At 40.7% G+C, this 22882-nt stretch overlaps 1 protein-coding gene across 4 annotated transcripts in view; it reads left to right on the top strand.

Annotated features, from left to right (window-relative positions):
• ntrk3b (neurotrophic tyrosine kinase, receptor, type 3b) overlaps nt 1-22882 on the top strand; it is a 356045-nt gene that overhangs the window by 315507 nt on the left and 17656 nt on the right. For all 4 annotated transcript variants that reach the window (XM_061765463.1, XM_061765464.1, XM_061765466.1 and 1 more), the window contains one exon: nt 20585-20743. In XM_061765463.1, the coding sequence (XP_061621447.1) occupies nt 20585-20743 (159 nt within the window). The remainder of the gene's footprint in view (nt 1-20584; nt 20744-22882) is intronic.

The raw sequence follows: 22882 nt of genomic DNA, 5'->3' as shown, positions 1-22882 counted from the left end.
ATCTTTTTCAGCATGGATTCAACTGATGGCGCGGACAAAACAAATACATACAGTTGCTTTTATCAAGAGCCTGTGCTCAACTTGGATTTTTTGTTTTTGGTTTCTTTTTATTTAAATGTTAAAACGCATTGTGCAAAAGCAAAAAAAAAAAAAAAGAAAAGGCTTCAAACAAGTATATTTTCCTCCTTTTAGGATTCAGCTGAATACTCAGATGACCTCATAGCTTTATCCAGAGCCTACACTTATATGGGTTCATTTTCAAAATATGTAGAGTGCTAAAACATATTGTGCACCAGAAAAAAAATCTTCTAATTAGAGTTAGTTTTCAACATCTTGGGGTTAAACTGATTATCCGGACGACCGCATAGCTTTTTCCGGAGCTTGTTTTTATCTGAGTGACTTTTGTGTTTCCGAAAAATACAAAAAAACTGCAGGGAGGTTTTTGTCTTTGTTTAAGATTGGTTTAATTTTTTCCATTTCATTTTCAGCATTTCAACATTAAATCCATTAATCTGATGCCTTGACATTGTGCAGTTAATATTGACCAAATTGAAAATGATAAAAGTCAAAGTAAAATTGGGTTAATACTAATCAAATATGTTCGTGAGGCATACTGAATAGTTAAGTTTAAGTGCAAGAACACTTTATGCTTAGCTTTTGGTCCAGTCATTACTCTTATTGGACGCTGGAAAAAGTACCACTGCAGCCCAGTGACAACCAGTGCAAACCTGTATGTGTGTGAGACTCCTTTTGGCCCGCAAACAACACGCATTTTGCAAATTGCCTCAGAGCAATAAGTCACATCTTATTTAGCAATCTTTTCTTTATTTAGCACTGAGGCTAGATTAAAACAGCCATCTGCTCATTCTTTACAGAGTACCCAACAGTAGTAACAGCAAATGCGCAAGCTACATTGGATTAATAGTAAGTATGGTGTATACAGTATAATGTAGTATACTATCACGGTTATTCTCAGTCGCTTTGGTACATTTCTCAGATCAAAATTGAAATTCTCAAAACTCCTTGTTAAATCTTCACATCATTGTGTCATTTGTTTGGACAAGTTGCAAATGCTTTTGCACATCCATGCAAATGATTATGTACAATTCTCTCCTGTTTCCTATATTATCAATTGATTATATCATCTTGATCAAAATGGTTTGTTGTGTTTTCAATTGAATAGTCCCGCCCGCAACATTTAGGCATTAGTTCATCACATCACAAGTCTTTACATGCAAAATGGGTGAACAAGTTTCCATCAGACTTTTTTTCCAAGATGAATCTTCACTTGCTCTGCACAAATGGAAATGTGTGTAGTGTGTATACGTGTATGAAGTGCAGTCCCATGTTGACTGCGTCACCCACAGACCTGTTTGGTCATTAGGCAAACTGCAGGGGCTCCAGCAGGGGTCCTGTGACGCTCTTGAGGTGGTCCAGCACGAGGCATTCAAAGGACTTCATGACCACTGATGTCAAGGTGACAGGCCTGTAGTCATTCAGACCCGAGTTTGCAGGTTTCTTGGGGACTGGGATGATGGTGGAGCGTTTGACACAGTTCCAGAGATCTATTGAATATCTGTGTGAAGACTGGCGTGAGCTGGTCCGTGCAGAGTCTGAGGCAGGATGGGGACACAAGGTCTGGCCCCGCCGCTTTGTTGATCTTTTGTTGTTTGAAGATACGTCTCGCATTCTGTAATGGATGGTCAACGCCGAAGGGAGAGTCAGAGGTGTGATGGTGGTCGGTGGTGCGGCTTGGTGGGTGTGGGGTGTGAAAGTGTTCTTTTCAAATCTTCAGTAGATGTTCAAGTCCTTTACTGTTCTCCACTTGGGCGGATGGTTGCTTCTAGTTGGTTAGCGATTGTAATCCACGCCAGACTGACTTAGAGTCGTGAGCAGTAAACTGTTTTTCCAGCTTTTCTGCATAATTTTTTATTTTTTTTGTCAGCTGGTTTTGAGCCCGATTATACAGGACTCTGTCCCCACTTCAATAGGCGTCCTCTTTAGCCTGGCGAAGTTGCTGAAGTTTGGCAATGAACCTCGGCTTGTTTTTATTGAACGTATCCGTTGTGATGTGGGTAAGAATTTGTGGCCCAAGAGCCAGGGACGTCAGGTATAGGAAGGAAGATTAATACTGTACTGTAATACTGTACAGCACTGGCTGCACAGTTTTTCTTGACTGCACTATGTTCACATTTCTACTCTCATTTTTTTAAATATGTGCTAAGCAGTGTTGTCTTTTTCTTGATGTATTGCATTGACATGGTCTGTCAAGAAATTATAGTTGCATGAGTGCAAACAGTAAAAGTGTAAACCTGAATCTTGTCCAGTTTCTTGTAATCCATGTTCCACATAAACTATGGTGTTACCTACAATTTCAAATAATTTTAATCAAAACTTTAAAAGCAGTTTACATCAGAACACTCTTATATTGAAAACATGAATAAGCAATTTGACTGTGCTATCTGAACACAGTGACACAAGGACTTGCCATTCTGTTGGCACTGACAGGTTCATTGCCACTGATATTTTCATCCATCCTTTTTTTTTTTTTTTTTTTGTCCTGTTCGGCTGTTAGGTCAAGCAGAACGGGGGATCTGTATTTACTGTGTCACAGTGGAGTTTTTAAGCTTCCGCTGAGGTTTCTTAGTATTATATTTGAGGTTTATTGAGAATCAGACTTTATCAGTAGAACAGAACAAAGTTTCTAGAGGGAGAGGGAAACAAAGACAAAGGACAAAGCACTAATTGTAAACAGGATGAGAGAAGTAAATCATTACATTATCTACAACAATAAAACATTAGATATGAGTGTTGCATGGGGCTGTAGTGCTACACCCTGTGAGGGAAGGAAAGGACAAGATACAACAGGACAAGGACAGGAGAAGAAACATGCAGGACAAGGGTCGTGAACCGGGCTGTACAAGTGAAGTGTGGTGCGAGTGTAAATTATAAGAGTCTACAGGACGAGAGTGTGAGTGAGGGGATACCCAAGCAATTCGCATATTCATGACTTATTTGTCGCAATAAGTGAGTGGCCCCACCCCCAACGAAAGAGTCCCAGGGGTGTTTGCCTGCGGACACATGCGAGTGAATTGACACCATTTCGCATGCACGAAGACTGACAGAAGTGTCCTCTAATTGCTGTGCCTGCACCGCGGAGGCTGAGGACCCCACCCAATCAGTCGAGGGGCTGGATCGGGCCCAGGGGTACACCCGAGAGCAACCCGGCAGACGGAACACGTCCCACACCGAGGGACCCAGGGCGGTCTGCTGGCCCCACCGAGGCGCCCCGGAGGAGGCCGCAGGGACTGACATGCCACTCCCCCAGCCAACCCACCCCCCACCGCCCCATGCGCCAGAGATGGGGGATGGTGTCCTCCAGGAACCTCTGGATATGTATGTGTACCCATATGTGACTAGTGAGAAAAATATATACAGTGAGTGGCGTGAGTGTGTGCTAGGTGAGTGATTAAAAGGCATGACTCCTGCAGGTCGGGCCCGTCAGGCAGGACAACCACCGATGAAGAGAGGGCCGCCCCACCCAGCCCCGCAGCACCGACTCTGGAACCCCCCCCCCCCCCAAACATTCCCAGCAGCACCCACTACCCGCCGCCGAGTGTGGGAGGTGGACCCCCCCCCCCCCCCACCCCACCCCCAATATAGCATGAAAATAGGTGTCTGGGGTATTTTTGGTGCATTGCGCGCATGTATTAGATGGAGAGAAGCCCATTTTATGCATGGTGTACTGAGTAAAGTGTGTTCTATGGATCACTTTATATTGTATAAGATGTAAATTTGTTTTTTGTCATTCTAAACGTATTGCTACATATCTGTATCCAGTAGTTACGGTCAGCGGAGATGGAAAGGTCTTCTTGCCATTTAGTGATTGGTAAGTGCATTGATTTAGTGGATGAAATGAATTCATAAACTTTTGAGAGATTTCTTTTACTTTGCGGAAGAAGCGTCGCTATTTTCTTGACAAACTCCAGCAGTTCGAGGGTGCTCTGGAGTTTTTTTTTTGTTTTTTTTATTGCTGCATTTAATTTATTGTATTGAAGAAAGTTTCCGCCTGTTATTTGGAATTCTTGGAACAGTCCATCACGCGTCCTAAAAACATCGTTAAATAGTCGTAGGTGGTCAATTCCATGTTGTTCCCATGTGTTAAAATGAAGGGGTATATTATTAATTTCGAAATCTGGATTATGCCAGATATAGGAGAGCATACTGGGAGCTAATTGAGATCCTGTAGATTCTAAACTTTGCCACCAAGCCGTTAAGGTGGATGCGATTATTGGGTTTCTTGAAACATTTATGGCGTTTAAGACTTGTGGAAATAAATGGGAGTTTGATGTTGTTGCAGTCTGTTCCAATTCTAGCCAATTGTGGTGCAACCATTTGATGAGGTATTCTAATTGGTTAGCTAAATAATAGCGTTTAAAGTTGGGACCATTTAGGCCTCCCTCCTATTTACTTTTCTGAAGAGTGGATAGACTAATTCTATATTTCTTATTTTTTGAATAAAAAAATATTACTGCCGAATCTAATGTTTGAAACCATTTAAATGTGGGTTTAAATGGAATCATTGAAAATAAATAATTTATTTGATGTAAGGTTTTCATTTTTATTGTGGCTATTCTTCCCAGTAGTGATATTGGCAAGTTATTCCAGCGTCTTAAGTCTACTGAGATTTTTTCCAGAAATGTTGTGTAATTTATATTGGTTAGCTCTGTGAGTTTTGGCGAAATATTAATACCTAAATACTTAATGTTTTCTATAGGAATGGGGTAATCTAGGATTGGATCTGCAGTAGTCCATGAGTTTGCTGTTATTGGGAGTATTGTTGATTTTGTCCAGTTGATAGAGTACTAATCAGATATTTGTGAAAATGTCTTAAAGAAATTGAAGACTGCCTGAAGGAGAATACTTGGGTTCCTGTAAATAAAGAAGAATATCATCAGCATACAGATTGATTTTGTGTTCTGTCATATTCTGACGTATAGGGGCAGCAAGAGGTTCGATGAATATTGCAAATAGCATTGGTGAGAGTGGACATCCTTGTCGAGTTCCTCTTTGTAAAGTAAAACTTTGTAAAGTAATCCTATTTGTGGTGCCTGTCGCTTTCGGCCAATTGTATAATGTTGCTATCCAATGTATAAATGAGTCTCCAAAGCCAAATTTGTGAAGTACTGCAAACAGGAAAGCCCAGTTAACTTTATTAAAAGCTTTCTCTGCGTCAAGTGACATGATGATTGCATTTAGATTTTTATGCTGTGACATGCTTATTCAATTTAGCAGACGTCTGACATTATTTGTGGAACTTCTACCTTTAATGAAGCCTGTCTGGTCATTGTGGATTATCGACGGGAGTACCTTTTCAAGTCTCGCTGCGAGGGCCTTCGAGATAATCTTGATATCTACATTAATCAGTGAAAAGGGCCGATAATTTGGCGGGAGAGTGTGGTCTTTACATGACTTTAGTAATAATTTAATTGAAGCTGTGTTCATATGGCTACTTATTTGACCTTTATCGTTTATCTACTTGACTGTTCTGAAAAATAGAGGCGCTAGAATTGGCCAGAAATGTTTACTGAATTAAACGGAGACTCCGTCCGGGCCAGGCGCTCGTCCCGATTGCATATTTTTTAATGCGTTATGTAATTCTGTGATGCTTAACGGAACATCAAGGCTGTCTTTAATTTGTGTATTTAATTGAGGAATCTTAGAATGGTTGTTTGTTTATATGTGCCCTGTGATTGGCTGGCGACCAGTTCAGGGTGTACCCCGGTTCGCGCGCGAAGATAGCTGGGATGGGCTCCAGCGCACCCGCGACCCTAATGAGGATAACGCGGTACAGAAAATGGATGGATGGATGATCCATCCTTAATAAAAGTTTCAATTTCTTTTTGGTCTGGGTTGTTCGAAGATGCATATAAGCTGCTATAATAATTGTAAAATATTTCATTTATTTTCTAGCGGTGACTGTGTACAGTTGCCGTTGGAATCTTGAATGGCTGTAATTAATGACTTTTCTTTATTGCGCTGAAGTTGGTTCGCAAGGAATTTTCCTGATTTATTATTGTACTCAATGTTAGTGTATCTTAACTGTTGTTGTTGAAAATCTGTTCTTTTTTTATGTCTAATTGATGTTTTGCCTTTTGAAGTTGGTTTCTAAGTGTTTATGTCGGATTAATTGCATATTCGTCTGTGAGGTGTTTAATTTTTTCCTCAATTCCATTTTCAAATTGTTGTTCTTGTTTTTTCTTGTACGAAGAGTATGATATGATTCGACCTCTCAATACAGCTTTCCTGGTTTCCTTCAGCAGAGATGGGGATATGGTTGGTGAGTCATTGAATTTCAAAAACTCGTTCCATTCCTTGCTCACGAAAGAATCAAAATCCGCGTCCTTCAATAGGGATGTGTTAAAGCGCCATGTTGGTGGGGGACTCGATTTTTAGATTGAGAGAAATTGGTGCATGGTCGCTGATGATGATTGGATGTATTTTGGAGGGAATTCTTCGAGTTGCCGAATTGTTTGAGAGAAGAAAATCTATTCTTGAGAAAGAGTGATGAAACGACGAGAAAAATGTATATTCTCTTTTTGTACAGTTTTTCAGCCTCAATATGTCAACAAGACCAAAGTCTTCCATATACTGCTCTAGTATATTGGGGCATTGTGGCTGATTGCTATTTTTGAGATTTGAGTGATCTATTAGGGGATTTAGTGTAAGGTTAAAATCACCTCGCATGATAATTGTAGAATTGGCTGACAACTTTAACAAGTGTGTAAAGAGCATGTGAAAAAAGCCTGGATCATCTTTATTAGGAGCATATACATTGTCAATTGTGTAAAGTTTGTTAAATATTGTAGCCTGTATAATTATGTATCGGCCTTCTGGATCTGCTACTGTGCTATTTATTGTAAAAAGTAGTCTTTTATGGACTAGTATTGAGACTCTAACTTTGTCTACTGTTATAAAAGGCTGAGAAAGCCTGAGTGAAATTAAAGTCAATGAGGCATTTTTCTTCTGATTCAATAAGGTGCGTTTCTTGTAATAGGAGGAGGTCTCTTTTAAGTTTAGTGACCAATTTTTACAGTAACTTGAATGATAGTTTCGGAAACTTCACTTCTGATTTCAAAACTAGTTATCCATCAATTTGTTGTGTCTCTCTAATACTATATTAGTGCAATTAAACTTATGGTTTCGCATTCATAACGGTCCCCTGAGGGAAACCGTAACTACAATGTGGCTTGCAACAAAAGTGCGTTTGACCCACCTGGATATGGTGCAATTTTAATTGAGCACTATCAGCTCTGCCTAGCAAAAAGCACCCATGCAAATATATGATAATTTTTGCAATGACAAATCATATCAGTTTGTTTTTGTGGGAATTAGAGTAAAGATAAACTACAACTATATTCATCTTTTTGGGGGCTTCTTTCTGATATTAGATTATATATATATATATATATATATATATAAAATACAGCACAGTCCTTCAAATTAAAAACCTAGGTATAGTTAAACCAAATTTTCGACTGTGTGGATCTATTACAACATTGGTCTCTTATGCTCCATTCCAGAAAAGTGGGAAGTCGGATTTATTCTACTCGGGTTGTACCAGTCCCAACCTCAAAGCGTTCCAGGCAAGTGTAAACAACAAAGATGACTGATGGCCATAAATTGTATTTTGTTTTGTATATTTGTAAGTAACTTCATGCTGGCAGAGAGGCATATCCTCACACAGTCAGTACAAATTACGTTGTGTTACGTGAAGTTATGTTGAATAACTAAATAAAGATAGATAAATTTAGTTTTATAATCTAGTAAATTATTAAAACTATTCACGGTCTGTGTCTCCATGGGGTCACCATTGTCGAGTGACGTCAGATTGAAGCAACTCGGTGCAGTCAGGGTAGATATTTTTCTCCAACTTTCCAACTTGGACCTTCCAGTTTGAGTGGCGTTCCAGTGCACTTTTCCTGGTCAGAGGTTGGAAAATTCAGACTTTCCACTTTTATGGAATGCAGCAATACACCCTCATATGCTAAAATTAGCTCATAGCTAATTAGCCTGCATGAGATAAAACAAATTTACAAACACAATATAGAGTTTACATGGCAACTTTTTATTTACATCTCCTAATTTACATCCTACATTGACGTACCCTAATCATGAATGTCTAAGCGAACCAGTTACAGCAGTACATTGTGTGGGACTTGTAGTCGGACTTGGCAGGTCCGTTTTAACATCAAAGCAAGTGTTTTCTCAGAGGACAATTATCTCATGTCCATCTTTTGTATTTGTAGAGCATGTCAATTCCCCGTTACGTTTGTTCCACACACGCTCAGTTTACAATCACTTGAGTGTCCAAACAGAATCAAAGCGAGTTGCTTCTATTTTTTCCATATGGCAATTAATTCTCCCTGTGTTAATATGCAAACAAAGGTTGCAGGTAGTCGTAGGGAAAATAAATTGCTTCAAGCTGCTTGTTACGGTAAAATTACGCGTCATGACACATGGGTGTCTGTCAGGAAAAGATGTAGGGGCTTACTTTGTGTGTTCCCCACAGGAGAATAAGATTAAAAGACCCCTCTCGTTACCCCCAGAGGCTTGCTTGCAGCCCGAGTGCCTCCTTTTAGCAATGGTGTTTTCGGTTTTGTTCTTAGCAGTTAATATAAATAGTGAGGTCGTGGAACCTGAGGCAGAGAAAGAACCGGCAACATCCATCCATCCATTTTCTATGCCACTTATCCTGTTCTGGGTTGTTTGGAGCACGAGCCTAACCCAGTTGATATTGGGGTTAAAGACAGATTACACCCCGGATTGGTAGCCAGTCAATCACAGGGGACCAACAATAATAATTTGGAGGGGGAGGTGGGGGGGTGGGGGGGGTTGTGTGGTATCATTATTGTAACTAACTAGCGCTACAGTGGTGCTTTTGTGCCTGTTTCAAGGACTTCTACAATGTGTTGTTCCCAAGCCATGTTACCTCTACCTGCTCTGCTTTGAAGACAAACGGTTCCCAGGTTTTTTCCCCCTTTCAAGGATCAAACAGGCACTTCTTCCTCTGCATTATTTATCGAGCAGCAGCGGCTTTGTGCTAATGAGCGCGCAGGTTATATTTATTAACGCTGCACCGCGCAAAGGAAAACACGTTTTTTTTTCATCCTCATGCCGCCCCCTTACACACAATCCACTTTTTTTTACACATTGAGAAATCGTTCTTCTTGACCTGGTATGACGTTAAAACAGAAAAACTTCCTTGTTGTAAGTACTGTAAATGATAGATAGCGCTTCCCTGACCCCGAATGACACTATTTTTATTCGTTCGTTCCAGAGATGTTTTCTTTCACTCTGACAGATGTCTTTCACAATACATATTTTACTCCTTTACGGAGGTTTTTTTTTTTTTTCCCCCCGCATTTCAATATGAATATACACATGAGGTCCAACCTGACGCCTCTTTGCAAGCTGGTTGGTAGAAGGATATTCCACATGTGCAGGTTGGCATGTAATTAAAATGCCAGGAAGTGTGCTCTCACAGGGAGGCATGTGAATAATTGACGCTAGCTGTAATGTAAAAAAATATCCCAATTCTCACAAACTCCTAAATGAAAACAATTCCTGTCTAAGCCAATAATTGCCAGAACATTGTTATTTCTTGTTTAATAGTGAACTGTATTTTTGTTTATTTAGCCTCACAGATGTCTATTCTCATATTTACAAAACAGAGGTAGTCTTAAAAACATATTTTCCTGTGTATTTTGCCTTTAAGGTGAGAAACAAGTTGTAGGATTTTCCAAAACTCCGTTTTATGAGTGTTTGTACTTTTTATTTGATTGTATTTAATTCTGATATTTTATTAAATTTTGTCTTTAATATTGCTTTATTTCATATTAATTTACTACATGTTATTGCATTGTATGTTATTGCATATTATTTTAATGTATTTCATTTAATAACATTTATTTTAATTGCATTTTATTTCATTTTATCTGACATTTGTTTCAATTTTAGGCCAGAGAAGCTCCTCACATTTTATTTAATTATGTTATGTTATTAAATTGTATTTTTTTAACTTTCATTATTTCAAAAGATTTCATTTATTTTCATTTTATTTTTGCTAGGCCTTTATTACCTGACTCAGTGTGTACACATAAAATGCGCCACTTAACATCAATGCAATTTTATTTATAACCTTTTTTTTTTTAATTAATTTTAGCCCAGAGAAGCTACCCATGTTTCATTCAGTGAGCTGAGCTGGAGCCGATACCAGCTTACTTTGGTGGGGGAGGGGGGGTGGGGGTTTGTAACTCAGTCAGTAGCTTGTGTCTACCAGATCATAAATTTACTTTGGCTGTATGTGTCAATGACACAGTGTCAACACACAAGTGCCTTAGTCATTACTTGTTGTATCCGAATGCGTTCTTATTGTTTTAGTGATGTTAATTAGGCAGTTACGCATATCGATCACTAATTAGCTCCTTCCGCCACCAAAATTGGTGTAGTTTGTCTTTCAGAATAAGAGCATCATACAGGCAGTGATACAGTAGAGTAACTGTAGAACTGTTACAAACCTAAAACCATTCTTTATCTCATTTGTAAGTACACTCATTTGATTGGTTGTTATTATTTATCCTATGCATGGGTTCACTTACCAATCTGTTTTTGGTGATTCTTTCTCATTCTAAGAGTGTGGCCTGACTGAATGTATTTGTAGCCATTTCGGATATATATTTGCGTAGTTGATATATATGCTTTATGCATGCATGTTTTTCCAAATGTAAGTTAAAAACGTGTTTATTTGTCTAAATATGTTTAAAACATGTAGGAGGGTTGAAACTTAAAAATAAAAAGTTTTTTTTAATTATTATTATTATTTGGTCTCTTTTCACCTAAAGCGGATGGATCTGGAATGTGTTGTTTTCAAATCTGGGGAGTAAAATTAAAATGTCATTAGAAAAATAAATATTAAAGTCAAGCACAGATACCTGAAAAAATATACTTATACTAAGTATTTATATTTTGTTACTTCCCACCACTGGGTCCTACGTAGCAAATCAGACTTATGCTAATGATTCTTCTGTGACAAGGGACCTGCTTGACTGCACACCGTCACCTTGAGACGAAGAGCGTCTTGTAAAAATAAAATAATTGCTGTCATTTATCTCATTTTTCTCTCAACCTGTCACGTCGAGAAGCCAGTGAGGCTGTGCATACAGGGAGTGGGGAATTCTTTTTTATATGTAGCCTGCGTAAACCGGATTACTACTCTGCCTGTCCTACCGTGTAACGGGAGTGATTGGATTAACGGCGTAGAGAGTGCAGCGGCGCAGTGGGAGGATAGATTACCGGCACTGGTCAGGACTTGTCGATGTTCGCTCGCCGGTTCCCCGCGGAGAGCCCGAGAAGGCCTTCGACGTCTTAAAGGGGGCCCTCCTGATAACCATCTCAACATGTACTGTCGGCTTACTCTTCTCACGCTGCTATATCTGCTCTCCCAGCTGCGACAATTTACTTTTAGACACTCTGATGTCCATTAGGCTTCTTGGACTGCAGTGCTGCTGAGTGCAGATAAAGCGGGTATTGGCTCAGGCTGCTTGCATACTTGTGGGCGGTGGAAGAATCAAAAGCTCTGTGTACTACTGCAATCACACCTCTGTGAATTCAGCAGTTTGCATGTACATCACAGCCTGAGTACACATTTCTTAAAAGGCTATTTCTGGGTCAAATCTGCAAGTGTAAGCATGAGCTGATGATTTAACATTTAGCATTAGAAAGTTTTTAGCCAATCAGAAGCCTGAAGATTGTCATTTCTGAACATATAGTGAAATTTTGATTGAGCACTATATATAGATATAAATATACATATATATATATATATATATATATATATATATATATATATATATATAAAATATCAGAAAGAAGCCCCCAGAAAAGATGCATATAGTTGTAGTTTATCTTTACTCTAATTCCCACAAAAACAAACTGATATGATTTGACATTGTAAAACTTATCATATGTTTGCATGGGTGCTTTTTGCTAGGCAGAGCTTATAGTGACTGCAGAGGCGCGGTGGGAGGATAGATTACTGGCACTGGTCAGGACTTGTCGATGTTCCCTCGACGGGCCCCCGCGGGGAGCCCGAGAAGGCCTTCGGCGTCTTAAAGGAGACCCTCCTGATAACCATCTCGACGTGTACCGTCTGCTTACTCTTCCCACGCTACTATATCTGCTCTCCCAGCTGCGGCAATTTACTTTTAGACACTCTGATGTCCATTAGGCTTCATGGACTGCAGTGCTGCTGAGTGCAGATAAAGCGGGTATTGGGTCGGGCTGCTTGCATACTTGCGGGCGGCGGAAGAATCAAAAGCTCTGTGTACTACTGCGATCACACCACTGTGAATTCAGCAGTTTGCATGTACATCATAGCCTGTGTACACATTTCTTAAAAGGCTATTTCAGGGTAAAATCTGCTAGTGTACGCATGAGCGGACGATTTAGCATTTAACATTAGAAGGGTTTTAGCCAATTAGAAGCCTGAAGCTTGTCATTTCTGAACCTAGTGTCACTCGTGTCAAGACCTCTTAAAACCTAGATGAAGTCAAAACTTTGATGAGTTGAGATGAAGTCAAACAACCAAGACCAGATTAATAAATCAAATACAATGTCTGAGTCTGAGATGAGACCAAGAGCCCCCAAAATTGACCTTTAGACCAAGACCAAGACTGATCTTGTGTACTAAAAAACAAATAATGTATAGACCTCAGACTTTGTTTGTCTGAGATGATACGAGTTACAATACAGTCGAGACCGAGAGCCCCCAAAAGTGGTCGGTCCAGAGATCGAGACAGAGATCTCAAGTTCTACAACATTAGTAACAACAATGACAAAGTAATTTCCAGAAAAATCCCAGTGACTACTATGTATCAAGACCAAGACTTTGACTATTTGAGATCAAATCCAAGATCAAGTTAATAAATACAAAGTCGCCGATGTCTGAGTCTGAGACGAAGTTTAATTTGTTTTCAAAACAGACACAATAACAAATAGATGTCAAGACCGAGAGTTTAAGGAGGTTAGATCACCAGGTTAATAAATCCCACATCTGAGAAGTGGCCAAGAGCCCCCAAATTATTCTTGAGACCAGTCTCGAGACCAAGATCTTGTGCACTAAAAATTGGACAAGAAGTCTTAAACTGAGATTAAGTGGAGAATGAGACTTTGAGGAGTTGAGATCAAGTAAAGACTGAATAAAGTCTGAGTCCTCTATTGTCTGAGTCGGAAAATTAAAAGCTTGAGGGCCCCTAAAAGAGATCTGGAGTACTACAACTCGTAACAGGAATGGCCAAGTTACTTTTGGAGCCAGTCTCGATTGTGTCAACACCTATTCCAGTGAGATTAAATCCAGACAAAGACTTTAAGGATTTAAGGACATGTCATGAAGACCTCAGACCAGGTTAAAGAATCCAGATTCCCCTGTCTGAGTTTGAGACGAGGCTGACTGAGAAACAGAGAACCCTCTAAAATGGCCTTAATATGAGTCTCAAGACCAAGAATGATGTTGAATACTAAAATGGTAAATGGACTGCACTTCTATAGCGCTTTATCTACACTATCACATTGCCCAAATCGCTTTCCAAAGCCTCACATTCACCCATTCACACACACGTTCATACACCAATGGGCAACTGCTGCCATACAATGTGCTGCCAGGCCCACTGGGAGCAAATTAGAATTCAGTGTCTTGCCCAAGGACACTTCGACATGCAGACAGTCGGAGCCAGGATTCGAACCATCTACCCTTTTTTAATTATAATAATTATCAATAATAATTGTGTCCGTATTATCAGAAGTACTGTACTTTCGTGTCATACTGTATCTGCGTTCATTTGCTTTGTGACTTGCAATTCTAGCTGAGAAAACGACTGCCTTTCCACTAAAATCTCCCCGAGGACTGATGCGTTGCATTATTGAACAAGATGCGGCTAATCGAACTGTGGCACATGTCAGCCTAATTTCTTTTGAATGACTTCTGAATTAACAGTTTCAACCGTCTTGGCGAGGGAGAATTGTAGTTTTTATCTTTAAAATTATCTCAATTAGTTTTTATGGGTAAAACACGTTCCCCCACTCAATCTTTCAGATGCAGCTAATACCTCAGACCCCATCTGGGCATGTCATAGTGTGACTGCAGAATCAGTGAGGAAAAAGGCAGAAAAGAAAAAGTTTTCTTCACCGGGATGCATAAATGCGACACTTAACCCCTGGCAGGATTAATAGCAGACAGTTTGTTGCAGGGCGACGCACAGGTGCATACGTGTCTGAATGGGTTACTGTCAAACAAATTGGTGCTGAGAAATAAAGCTCAGTAACTCCTCGGCTGGACCTGCAGATAAATGGGTGAGATGCTTACAAATTCAACAAACTATCAGCCATTTGATCTTTTTCTAGATGTGACTCCCAAATGTGTTTAGACTTTACCCAGTGAGTAGAGAATTGAAGAATGACAATTTATTTTGCTGAAACACAAGAAAAGTCTGAAATCTTTCGACTCTGAGTCAGCATTTAGGCGCACTTGAAAGCTTCTCTATTCTATAAGTGGACCTCCAGGTGAGGTGTGTAGATACTCATTTGTGTAAAACGTAAGGAGGGCTTAACCAGAACCAGCTTGTCACAAACCACTGGCATGAAAGGAAGGGGTTTTTTTTTTGGGGGGGGGGGGCATGTCTTCTACAGCTGTGCTCTGATTGAAGCACAGCTGCTTCAAAGTTGCGTGTGAAGGACAAATGAAAAGCCAAATGAGAGACGTCAATTCAGCAAGTTAAAGTTGACGGAGTGCTGGAGCTGGAGGACGTTGTGCATAAAAGCCTGGAGAAGGAGCAGCCTCTTTGGCAGCTTGTCAAATCTGCTGCTTCTTTTACAAGCATCGCAGAGATCCAGATGCCCGTGTCAAGCTGACACCAGGAGAACGTGTTTGCCTTTTAAAGCAAAGAAGGCAATTAGTAAAGACTGCAATGTTTACCTTGTGCAGAAGATGTCACTTGGAATACAAATTGGAGTTGTTTTTGTATATATTTGAAGTGAGAATAGATTGATACATGGATGGACAGATTAGTTGATGAATTAATGGAAGAACGGCTGAGATACACTTGAGTGGATGGATGATGGATGGACAAATAGATGGACAGGTGCATGGATACACGGGTGCGCAGCACAGTGGGTGGGTGGATGGATAGATAGATGGCTGGACAGAAGGATAAAAGAAGTAATTGATAGGTAAATGGATGAACAGATGACTGACAGATAGATGATGGATTGATGGATGAGTGGAAGGAATATATAGATGAACAGATGGGTGGATGGATAGATGCTTGGGTGGATGGAGAGATGGATGGATGAAAAAATAAATGGGTGAACTTCAAACCATACAAGTGCATGTGTGGATGCATGAACATACAATAGATGAAAGGACGCATTCGTGGATGGAAGGAGAGAGGGTTAGACAGACAGATGGAAATAAAAAATGCAGGAATAGTTAGATTAATGGATGGATGGGCCGACAGACAAATGTGTGGACAAATAAACAAATGTACTGTATGTACTGTATGGATGGATGTCCAGACAAACAGAGGAATGCAAAGAATGAATGACAAATGGAGAGGAGCATGGAAAAATGGATGGATAGACAGTTTAACAGATTGTTGGACTGATGGATGGCCAGACAGACTCATGAATGGAAAACATAGATAATTGATGATGACCGGATGGTCAGATAGATTGACGCATGGATGGGTGGATGGATAGATCTGTGGGTATGTGGATTGATAGATACACAATTGCATTGATGAATGGGTAGATTGACGAATGGATTAAGAGGTGCATGGCTGGACATCTAGACAGTCGGATGAATCAAAGGGATAGATTGATGAATGGATTAATGTACCATGGCTTGAGCTTTTAGTTAAAGGCTTGGTGTGCTTTAGCATTGTGTGTGGCATCATTTCACAAACAACAACAGATTGGCTGTCTTGACTTTCTGTCCATACTATAGGGCTATCATTTCAAAACACTTTGTAGTAGAGCCAAGTAACTTTGAGAGGGGTTATGGTCATAACATAAATTCTGCAAGCTCGGATTGCAAAGTGAGCAAGGCGGCAGATGCAACAAAATACTGAACTCACGACCTCCATTGATTGGAATCTTTTATACCGTCCAACAATCCTCTTCAGGGTGGAACCAAAGCACTGCGCTAAATCAGCGTGTACTAACAGCAAGGAGAAATTGTTCCTCCACTGGTATCTTTGACGCCGCAGCCGTGTGTTATTTATATATGTCAATAGTGTAATTTGACCCCCCTGGTACGAGACCCCGCCATAATCTCAGTGATCTCCGTGATTAATATTGTCTTAGCGTGTCGAGCTGAAACGCGCAATGCTACACCACTCTGCCACATCCGTCTTGTCCAGCTCATCGCCGCTGTGATGAAAGCAGCAGCACGCATGCACGAGAGAGGGAAATAGATTTTAAAACCTGTGCCTGCAAATGGAAGCTGAGAGGCGAAATGATGAATGGATGATTGTTTGATGGATTAATATCCAACCGTGGAGGATTTACAGCGACATAGACTTCATTTCATGTTCGGCTGCCTTTGAAGCCATTAAACGGAGATCACAGCGTGCACATCCTTTCTCTGCCTTGCACTTTTGATTTGCCTGGTACCAGTGCAGCAGGTTGATGGGTTCATACAGAGCCTTTATAGATCTAAAGCCAATTTGAACATTTACTTAACATACATAAGCAGAAGTAGGTATTAGGAGGTTTTGGACTGATGATTGCAAAGATAAAATACTTCCAGTGGGTACGATAATTATTCAGACCCCCCTAAATTTTCACTCTTTGTTATATTGCAGCCATTTTCTAAAATCCATCCATCCATCCATCCATCCATTTTCTGAGCCGCTTCTCCTCACTAGGGTCGCGGGCGTGCTGGAGCCCATCCCAGCTGTCATCGGTCAGGAGGCGGGGTACACCCTGAACTGGTTGCCAGCCAATCGCAGGGCACATAGAAACAAACAACCATTTGCACTCACAGTCATGCCTACGGGCAATTTAGAGTCTCCAATTAATGCATGTTTTTGGGATGTGGGAGGAAACCGGAGTGCGCGGAGAAAACCCACGCAGGCAGGGGGAGAACATGCAAACTCCACACAGGCGGGGCCGGGGATTGAACCCCGCACCTCAGAACTGTGAGGCTGACGCTCTAACCAGTCGGCCACCGTGCCGCCTTTTCTAAAATCATTTAAGTTATTTTTTTCCTCATTAATGTACACACAGCGCCCCATATAGACAGAAGAAAAAAAAAAAACGGAATTGTTGAAATTGTTTTAAGATTTATTAAAAAAGAAAAACTGAAATATCACACAGCCATAAGTATTCAGACCCTTTGCTCAGTATTTAGTAGAAGCACCCTTTTGAGCTAATACAGCCATGAGTCTTTTTGGGAATGATGGTTTTTTTCACACCTGGATTTGGGGATCCTCTGCCATTCCTCCTTGCAGATCCTCTCCTGTTCTGTCAGGTTGGATGGTTAACATTGGTGGACAGCCATTTTCAGGTCTCTCCAGAGATGCTTAATTGGGTTTAAGTCAGGGCTCTGGCTGGGCCATTCAAAAACAGTCACGGAGTTGTTCTGAAGCCACCCCTTCATTATATTAGCTGTGTGCTTAGTGTCATTGTCTTGTTGGAAGGGGAACCTTCGGCCCAGTCTGAGGTCCTGAGCACTCTGGAGAAGGTTTTCGTCCAGTATATCCCTGTACTTGGCCAAATTCATCTTTGCTTTGATTGCAACCAGTCGTCCTGTCCCTGCTGCTGAAAAACACCCCCACAGCACGATGCTGCCACCATTAACACTGTTGGGACTGTATTGGATAGGTGATGAGCAGTGAATCTTATTTCTCACCATCTTGGAGTCCTTCAGGTGTTTCTTAGCAAACTCCATGCGAGCTTTCATGTGTCTTGCACTGAGGAGACGCTTCCGCCGGGCCACTATGCCATAGAGCACCGACTGATGTCGGGCTGCAATGATGGTTGACTTTCTCGAACTTTCTCCCATCTCCCGACCGCATCTCTGGAGCTCAGCCACAGTGATCTTTGGATTCTTCTTTACCTCTCTCACCAAGGCTCTTCTCCCCTGATTGCTCAGTTTGGCCGGACGGCCAGCTCTAGGAAGGGTTCTGGTCATCCCAAATGGCTTCCATTTCAGGATTATGGAGGCCACAGTGCTCTTAGGAACCTTAAGTGCAGCAGAAACTTTTTTGTAACCTTGGCCAGATTTGTGCCTTGTCACAATTCTGTGTCTGAGCTCTTCAGGCAGTTCCTTTGACCTTGTGATTCTCATTTGCTCTGACATGCACTGTGAGCTGTAAGGTCTTATATAGACAGGTGTGTGGCTTTCCTAATCAAGACCAATCACTATAATCATCACAGCTGGACTCCAATGAAGGTGTACAACCATCTCAAGGATAATCAGAAGAAATGGACGGCACCAGAGTTACAAAAACAACAAAGGGTCTGAATACTTATGGCTGTGTGATATTTCAGTTTTTCTTTTTAATAAATCTGCAAACATTTCAACAATTATTTTTTTTCTGTCAATATGGGGTGCTGTGTGTACATTGAGTAAAAAAATGAACTTAAATGATTTTAGCAAATGGCTGCAATATAACAAAGAGTGAAAATTTTAAGGGGCTCCGAATACTTTCCGTATCCACTGTAAATGGATGGGTGGTCAGAAGTACAAATGGATTGACAGATGTGCGAATGGATGGTTAGACAGATGGATGAATAAAAGGCACAGATAGAAAAATGGATGAACAGGTGTGGATGGATGGCTGGACAGAAAGATGAATGAATGAAAAAGATACATTAATGGATGGACATATTCATGAATAAAAAGGCAGAACAAGAAATAGATGGACAGATGAGCCAAATGATGGTCAGGCAGATCCATGTATGGATGAATAATTGTACAGCCAGACAGATTGCATGGTTGTTTGGATAGATAGGCAGATGGATGGAAAGATTCAGAGATGTCCAGATGGGTGGATGGAGAGATAGATGGACAGATCTATGGATGAAGAGGCAGAAAAAAAGATGGATAGTCTGACAGATGGACATGAATAAAAGGGATAGACAGACAAATGGTTGGAAAGATGTGTTGATTCATGGCAGGACAGATTCATGGATGGCTGAACAGATGGATGAATGGATGTAAAAGATAAATTAATGGATGTTTGGATGGGTAGATGAATAGACAAATGCATGGATGATAGATACATTGAAGGACAGATGTAAGGATGGCTGCGATTGGCTGGCGACCAGTTCAGGGTGTACCCCTCCTCTCCCCCAGAGTCTGCTGGGATAGGCTCCAGCGCGCCCGCGACCCTAGTGAGGATAAGCGGTACAGAGATGGATGGATGGATGGATGGATGATGGGCATATATAGATGAATAGATTAACATACAAATGCATGGATGTTCAGTAGGCTTTACACGATCAGGATATTTGGGAGTTTAAAAAACTGATAACCGATCGCAAGATGGAGCAATGTGTCTATTTCAATGTTATGTGTTATATTTAAATTGTTCATTTACTGTATATACTTGTGTACTGTATACTGAGTATCTTCAAAAGTATTCTCTATTCAGGTCATGTATTTTAATCAGTCAGGTAAAACCAACATTACAACATGACAGAAATAATGGGTGCTAACATACTGTAATTAAATTGCTTCACCCACACCGAAACTTTAGAGCATGATTCGACATAACGCCGGCATAACGCCTAATGTTCAGATGGATAGACAAATGGTTGGCTGGATGGATGGATGAGCCAAAAGCACATATGGATGCTGAATTTGATCAGGAGATGAATGGATGAAGGCATCAACAGACAGATACGTTAATGGACAGATGGACAGGTGTAGGAGTGGATAGATGAATGGACTCATGGATTAATGTAATGATGGATAATGAATGGAATGGATTGATTGTTCGCTGCATTAATACCCAGTGTCGGAGGATTTAAAGTGACTTAATTGCTTATTAGGCTGCCTTTGAAGCCATTTAAAGAGATTCCACGTGCAGTAGCTTTCCCAGCTATATGAATACATGCGTAGCCTATACAGTGTGGCTGTAAACAGACTAAACATTTGCATGAACACAAGCAGCGGCTATTTAGCAGTACTATCTATGAAGTGATTAGAAGACTTCTTTGTCGAGCTTACCGAAGGTTCTCGCCTCTGCCAACGAAGGTGATGTTTAATACCCTAGTCTAAAGTATTTCACAAATGTGTAATGGAACACATGGCAGACGATTCTTTGCCATGCAGCGGCGATGGCGGCAGACAACAGTCATGATATGTTAAACCCACGGTATCACTTACACGCAAGGACACATAATCCCCTGACGCCCGGGAGTTGCATTGATGACTGAATATTCTCCTGGGTTTTTGTGTGTATGTGTCTTTGTGTGTTGTGTATTGGTGTGGATTATAAACTACTTCTGTTCTAATCAGGTCGGAGGACACACCATGCTACCTATACGCTGGATGCCTCCCGAGAGCATCATGTACAGGAAGTTCTCCACGGAGAGTGACGTGTGGAGCTTCGGTGTCATTCTGTGGGAGATCTTCACCTATGGCAAGCAGCCTTGGTTTCAGCTGGGCAACAACGAGGTAAGCAGTCTTTTGTTTGTTTGTTTTGCTATTCATTTTCATTTAATTTCTCCTTGGTCTGAGCTGGTGTTTCCACAAGCTTTATTAAGCCAAGGCACATACAGTGGTCCTTTGACTTACGAAATGCGAGCTGTCAATTTGTTGATTTTTGGCTTTGTATGACAAGGAAAATTTTGAGTGACAGTATGAGCAAGCTTCAGACACACTACTGCTTGAGAAGACTGAAAAAAGGAGAGATTTTCAATTTTTTGAAATGGACAAACAGTTAAACACAATCATTAGCCTAATAGCATAATTGCCCGAGCCATATTTGAATGTTTTTGGGAAACAAGAAAAAAACACAACCAACAAGAAGGTTCCATTTGCTGTTGCTGCAGTTGTTGTTGTGACTCTCAGCTTGTTCAATTACACTTTATAAAAGCTCGGCACACCACACAAAAACATGTGACAAAAAGTATTCTCAAATAATGATGGTCCCATCTCACAAATTTACTTACACCATTTTGAAATCGAAGCTTGTTGAGTTAAACACAAAGCTTTATTCTGTTGGCAACAGGTGGATACACAGGTTAATTGTACCTTCTGGCATTCAGTGGTCCAGCATTTCATTGCTCTACCTGTCACTATACATTAATTTATTACAAATACATTATTTGTAGTAAATAATCATTTCATACCACTTAAGTGAAAATTGATTTTTCACAGCACACTAATGTGCCACAAGCACTGGTTAGAAATCACAGGCCTAAGCCAGTCATCCCGTTTACTACCCTTGTGTCCCACCACCTGTGTCATGAATTCTGTTGTATAGTTTGAGGGCCTCAAAAACTCACCAGTTTTCAGCAACGTGTGTATCCTGATGAAACCGTATATATTTTAAGGATCCCCAAAATGACCCCCCCAAAACTGACTCAGCAAAGCCCGCTGGAAATATAGAAGAAAAATCATTCCCGACACAGGAAATCTCTGATTGACACAGAAAGGTCTCAACAACACATGTCCAGAATTGAACAGATGCCCCATTTTGGTTTGAAGCTGCCATTTTGGGGGGAAATAGAACGGGTTGTACTTTGACAGACTCCTACTTGGGAATTCACCCGAATTAAATTAAACAAGTATCCTAGGCAAAGAAGCGGAGCCGAATTGTGAAGCTTTGCAGATGGAGCATGAAGTCAAATTTTGACAATTTGCCATAAAAAGAGGATGCAAGGGCCCATTGCTTGCATTTTCAAGATTTCTTTCTTGTTAAGTCATCCTTGATTAGATTTTATTCACTCGCAGAGATTATTGTTATTATTATTATTATTATTATTATTATTATTAGGGCCCAAGCAGCAAAAGCTGCAAGGGACCTATTATTATAGTTATATACATTGAAGCACCCTATTGATTTTGAATCTAATGAGTCCAAGATGTCTGAATATTTCAGATAAAATGTACAGACTAGCGGCTTAATGTATGATCATTAATTATGTTAATTGTAAATGTTGCTCACACAAGACAGCACCCAATAGATTTTGAATGAAATCATACAACGTAGCTGAGGTCTAAGATGATGATGTACGTGGAGTTGCATAGATTCAAACCATCCATCCATCCATCCATTTTCTGAGCCGCTTCTCCTCACTAGGGTCGCGGGCGTGCTGGAGCCTATCCCAGCTATCATCGGGCAGGAGGCGGGGTACACCCTGAACTGGTTGCCAGCCAATCGCAGGGCACATAGAAACAAACAACCATTCGCACTCACAGTCATGCCTACGGGCAATTTAGAGTCTCCAATTAATGCATGTTTTTGGGATGTGGGAGGAAACCGGAGTGCCCGGAGAAAACCCACGCAGGCACGGGGAGAACATGCAAACTCCACACAGGCGGGGCCGGGGATTGAACCCAGGTCCTCAGAACTGTGAGGCTGACGCTCTTAACCAGTCAAACCTTTGACACAAAAATCTGTAATAAACAAAAAGCAAAACATACCAATCTTAAACTCTTAATTTTATTTTCGTGGATATCGTAGCTGAGGGCTAAGATGATGTTGCACGTGGGGAGAGGAGTTGCATGGATTCAAACCTTTGACACAAAAATCTGTAATAAAGAGAAAGCAAAACATACCAATCTTAAAATCTTAATTTCTATTTTCGT

Source organism: Phyllopteryx taeniolatus, chromosome 2 (assembly GCF_024500385.1).
Source record: "Phyllopteryx taeniolatus isolate TA_2022b chromosome 2, UOR_Ptae_1.2, whole genome shotgun sequence".
In the NCBI taxonomy this organism is placed as follows: Eukaryota; Metazoa; Chordata; class Actinopteri; order Syngnathiformes; family Syngnathidae; genus Phyllopteryx; species Phyllopteryx taeniolatus.
This window is presented reverse-complemented; position numbering and strand designations above follow the sequence as displayed.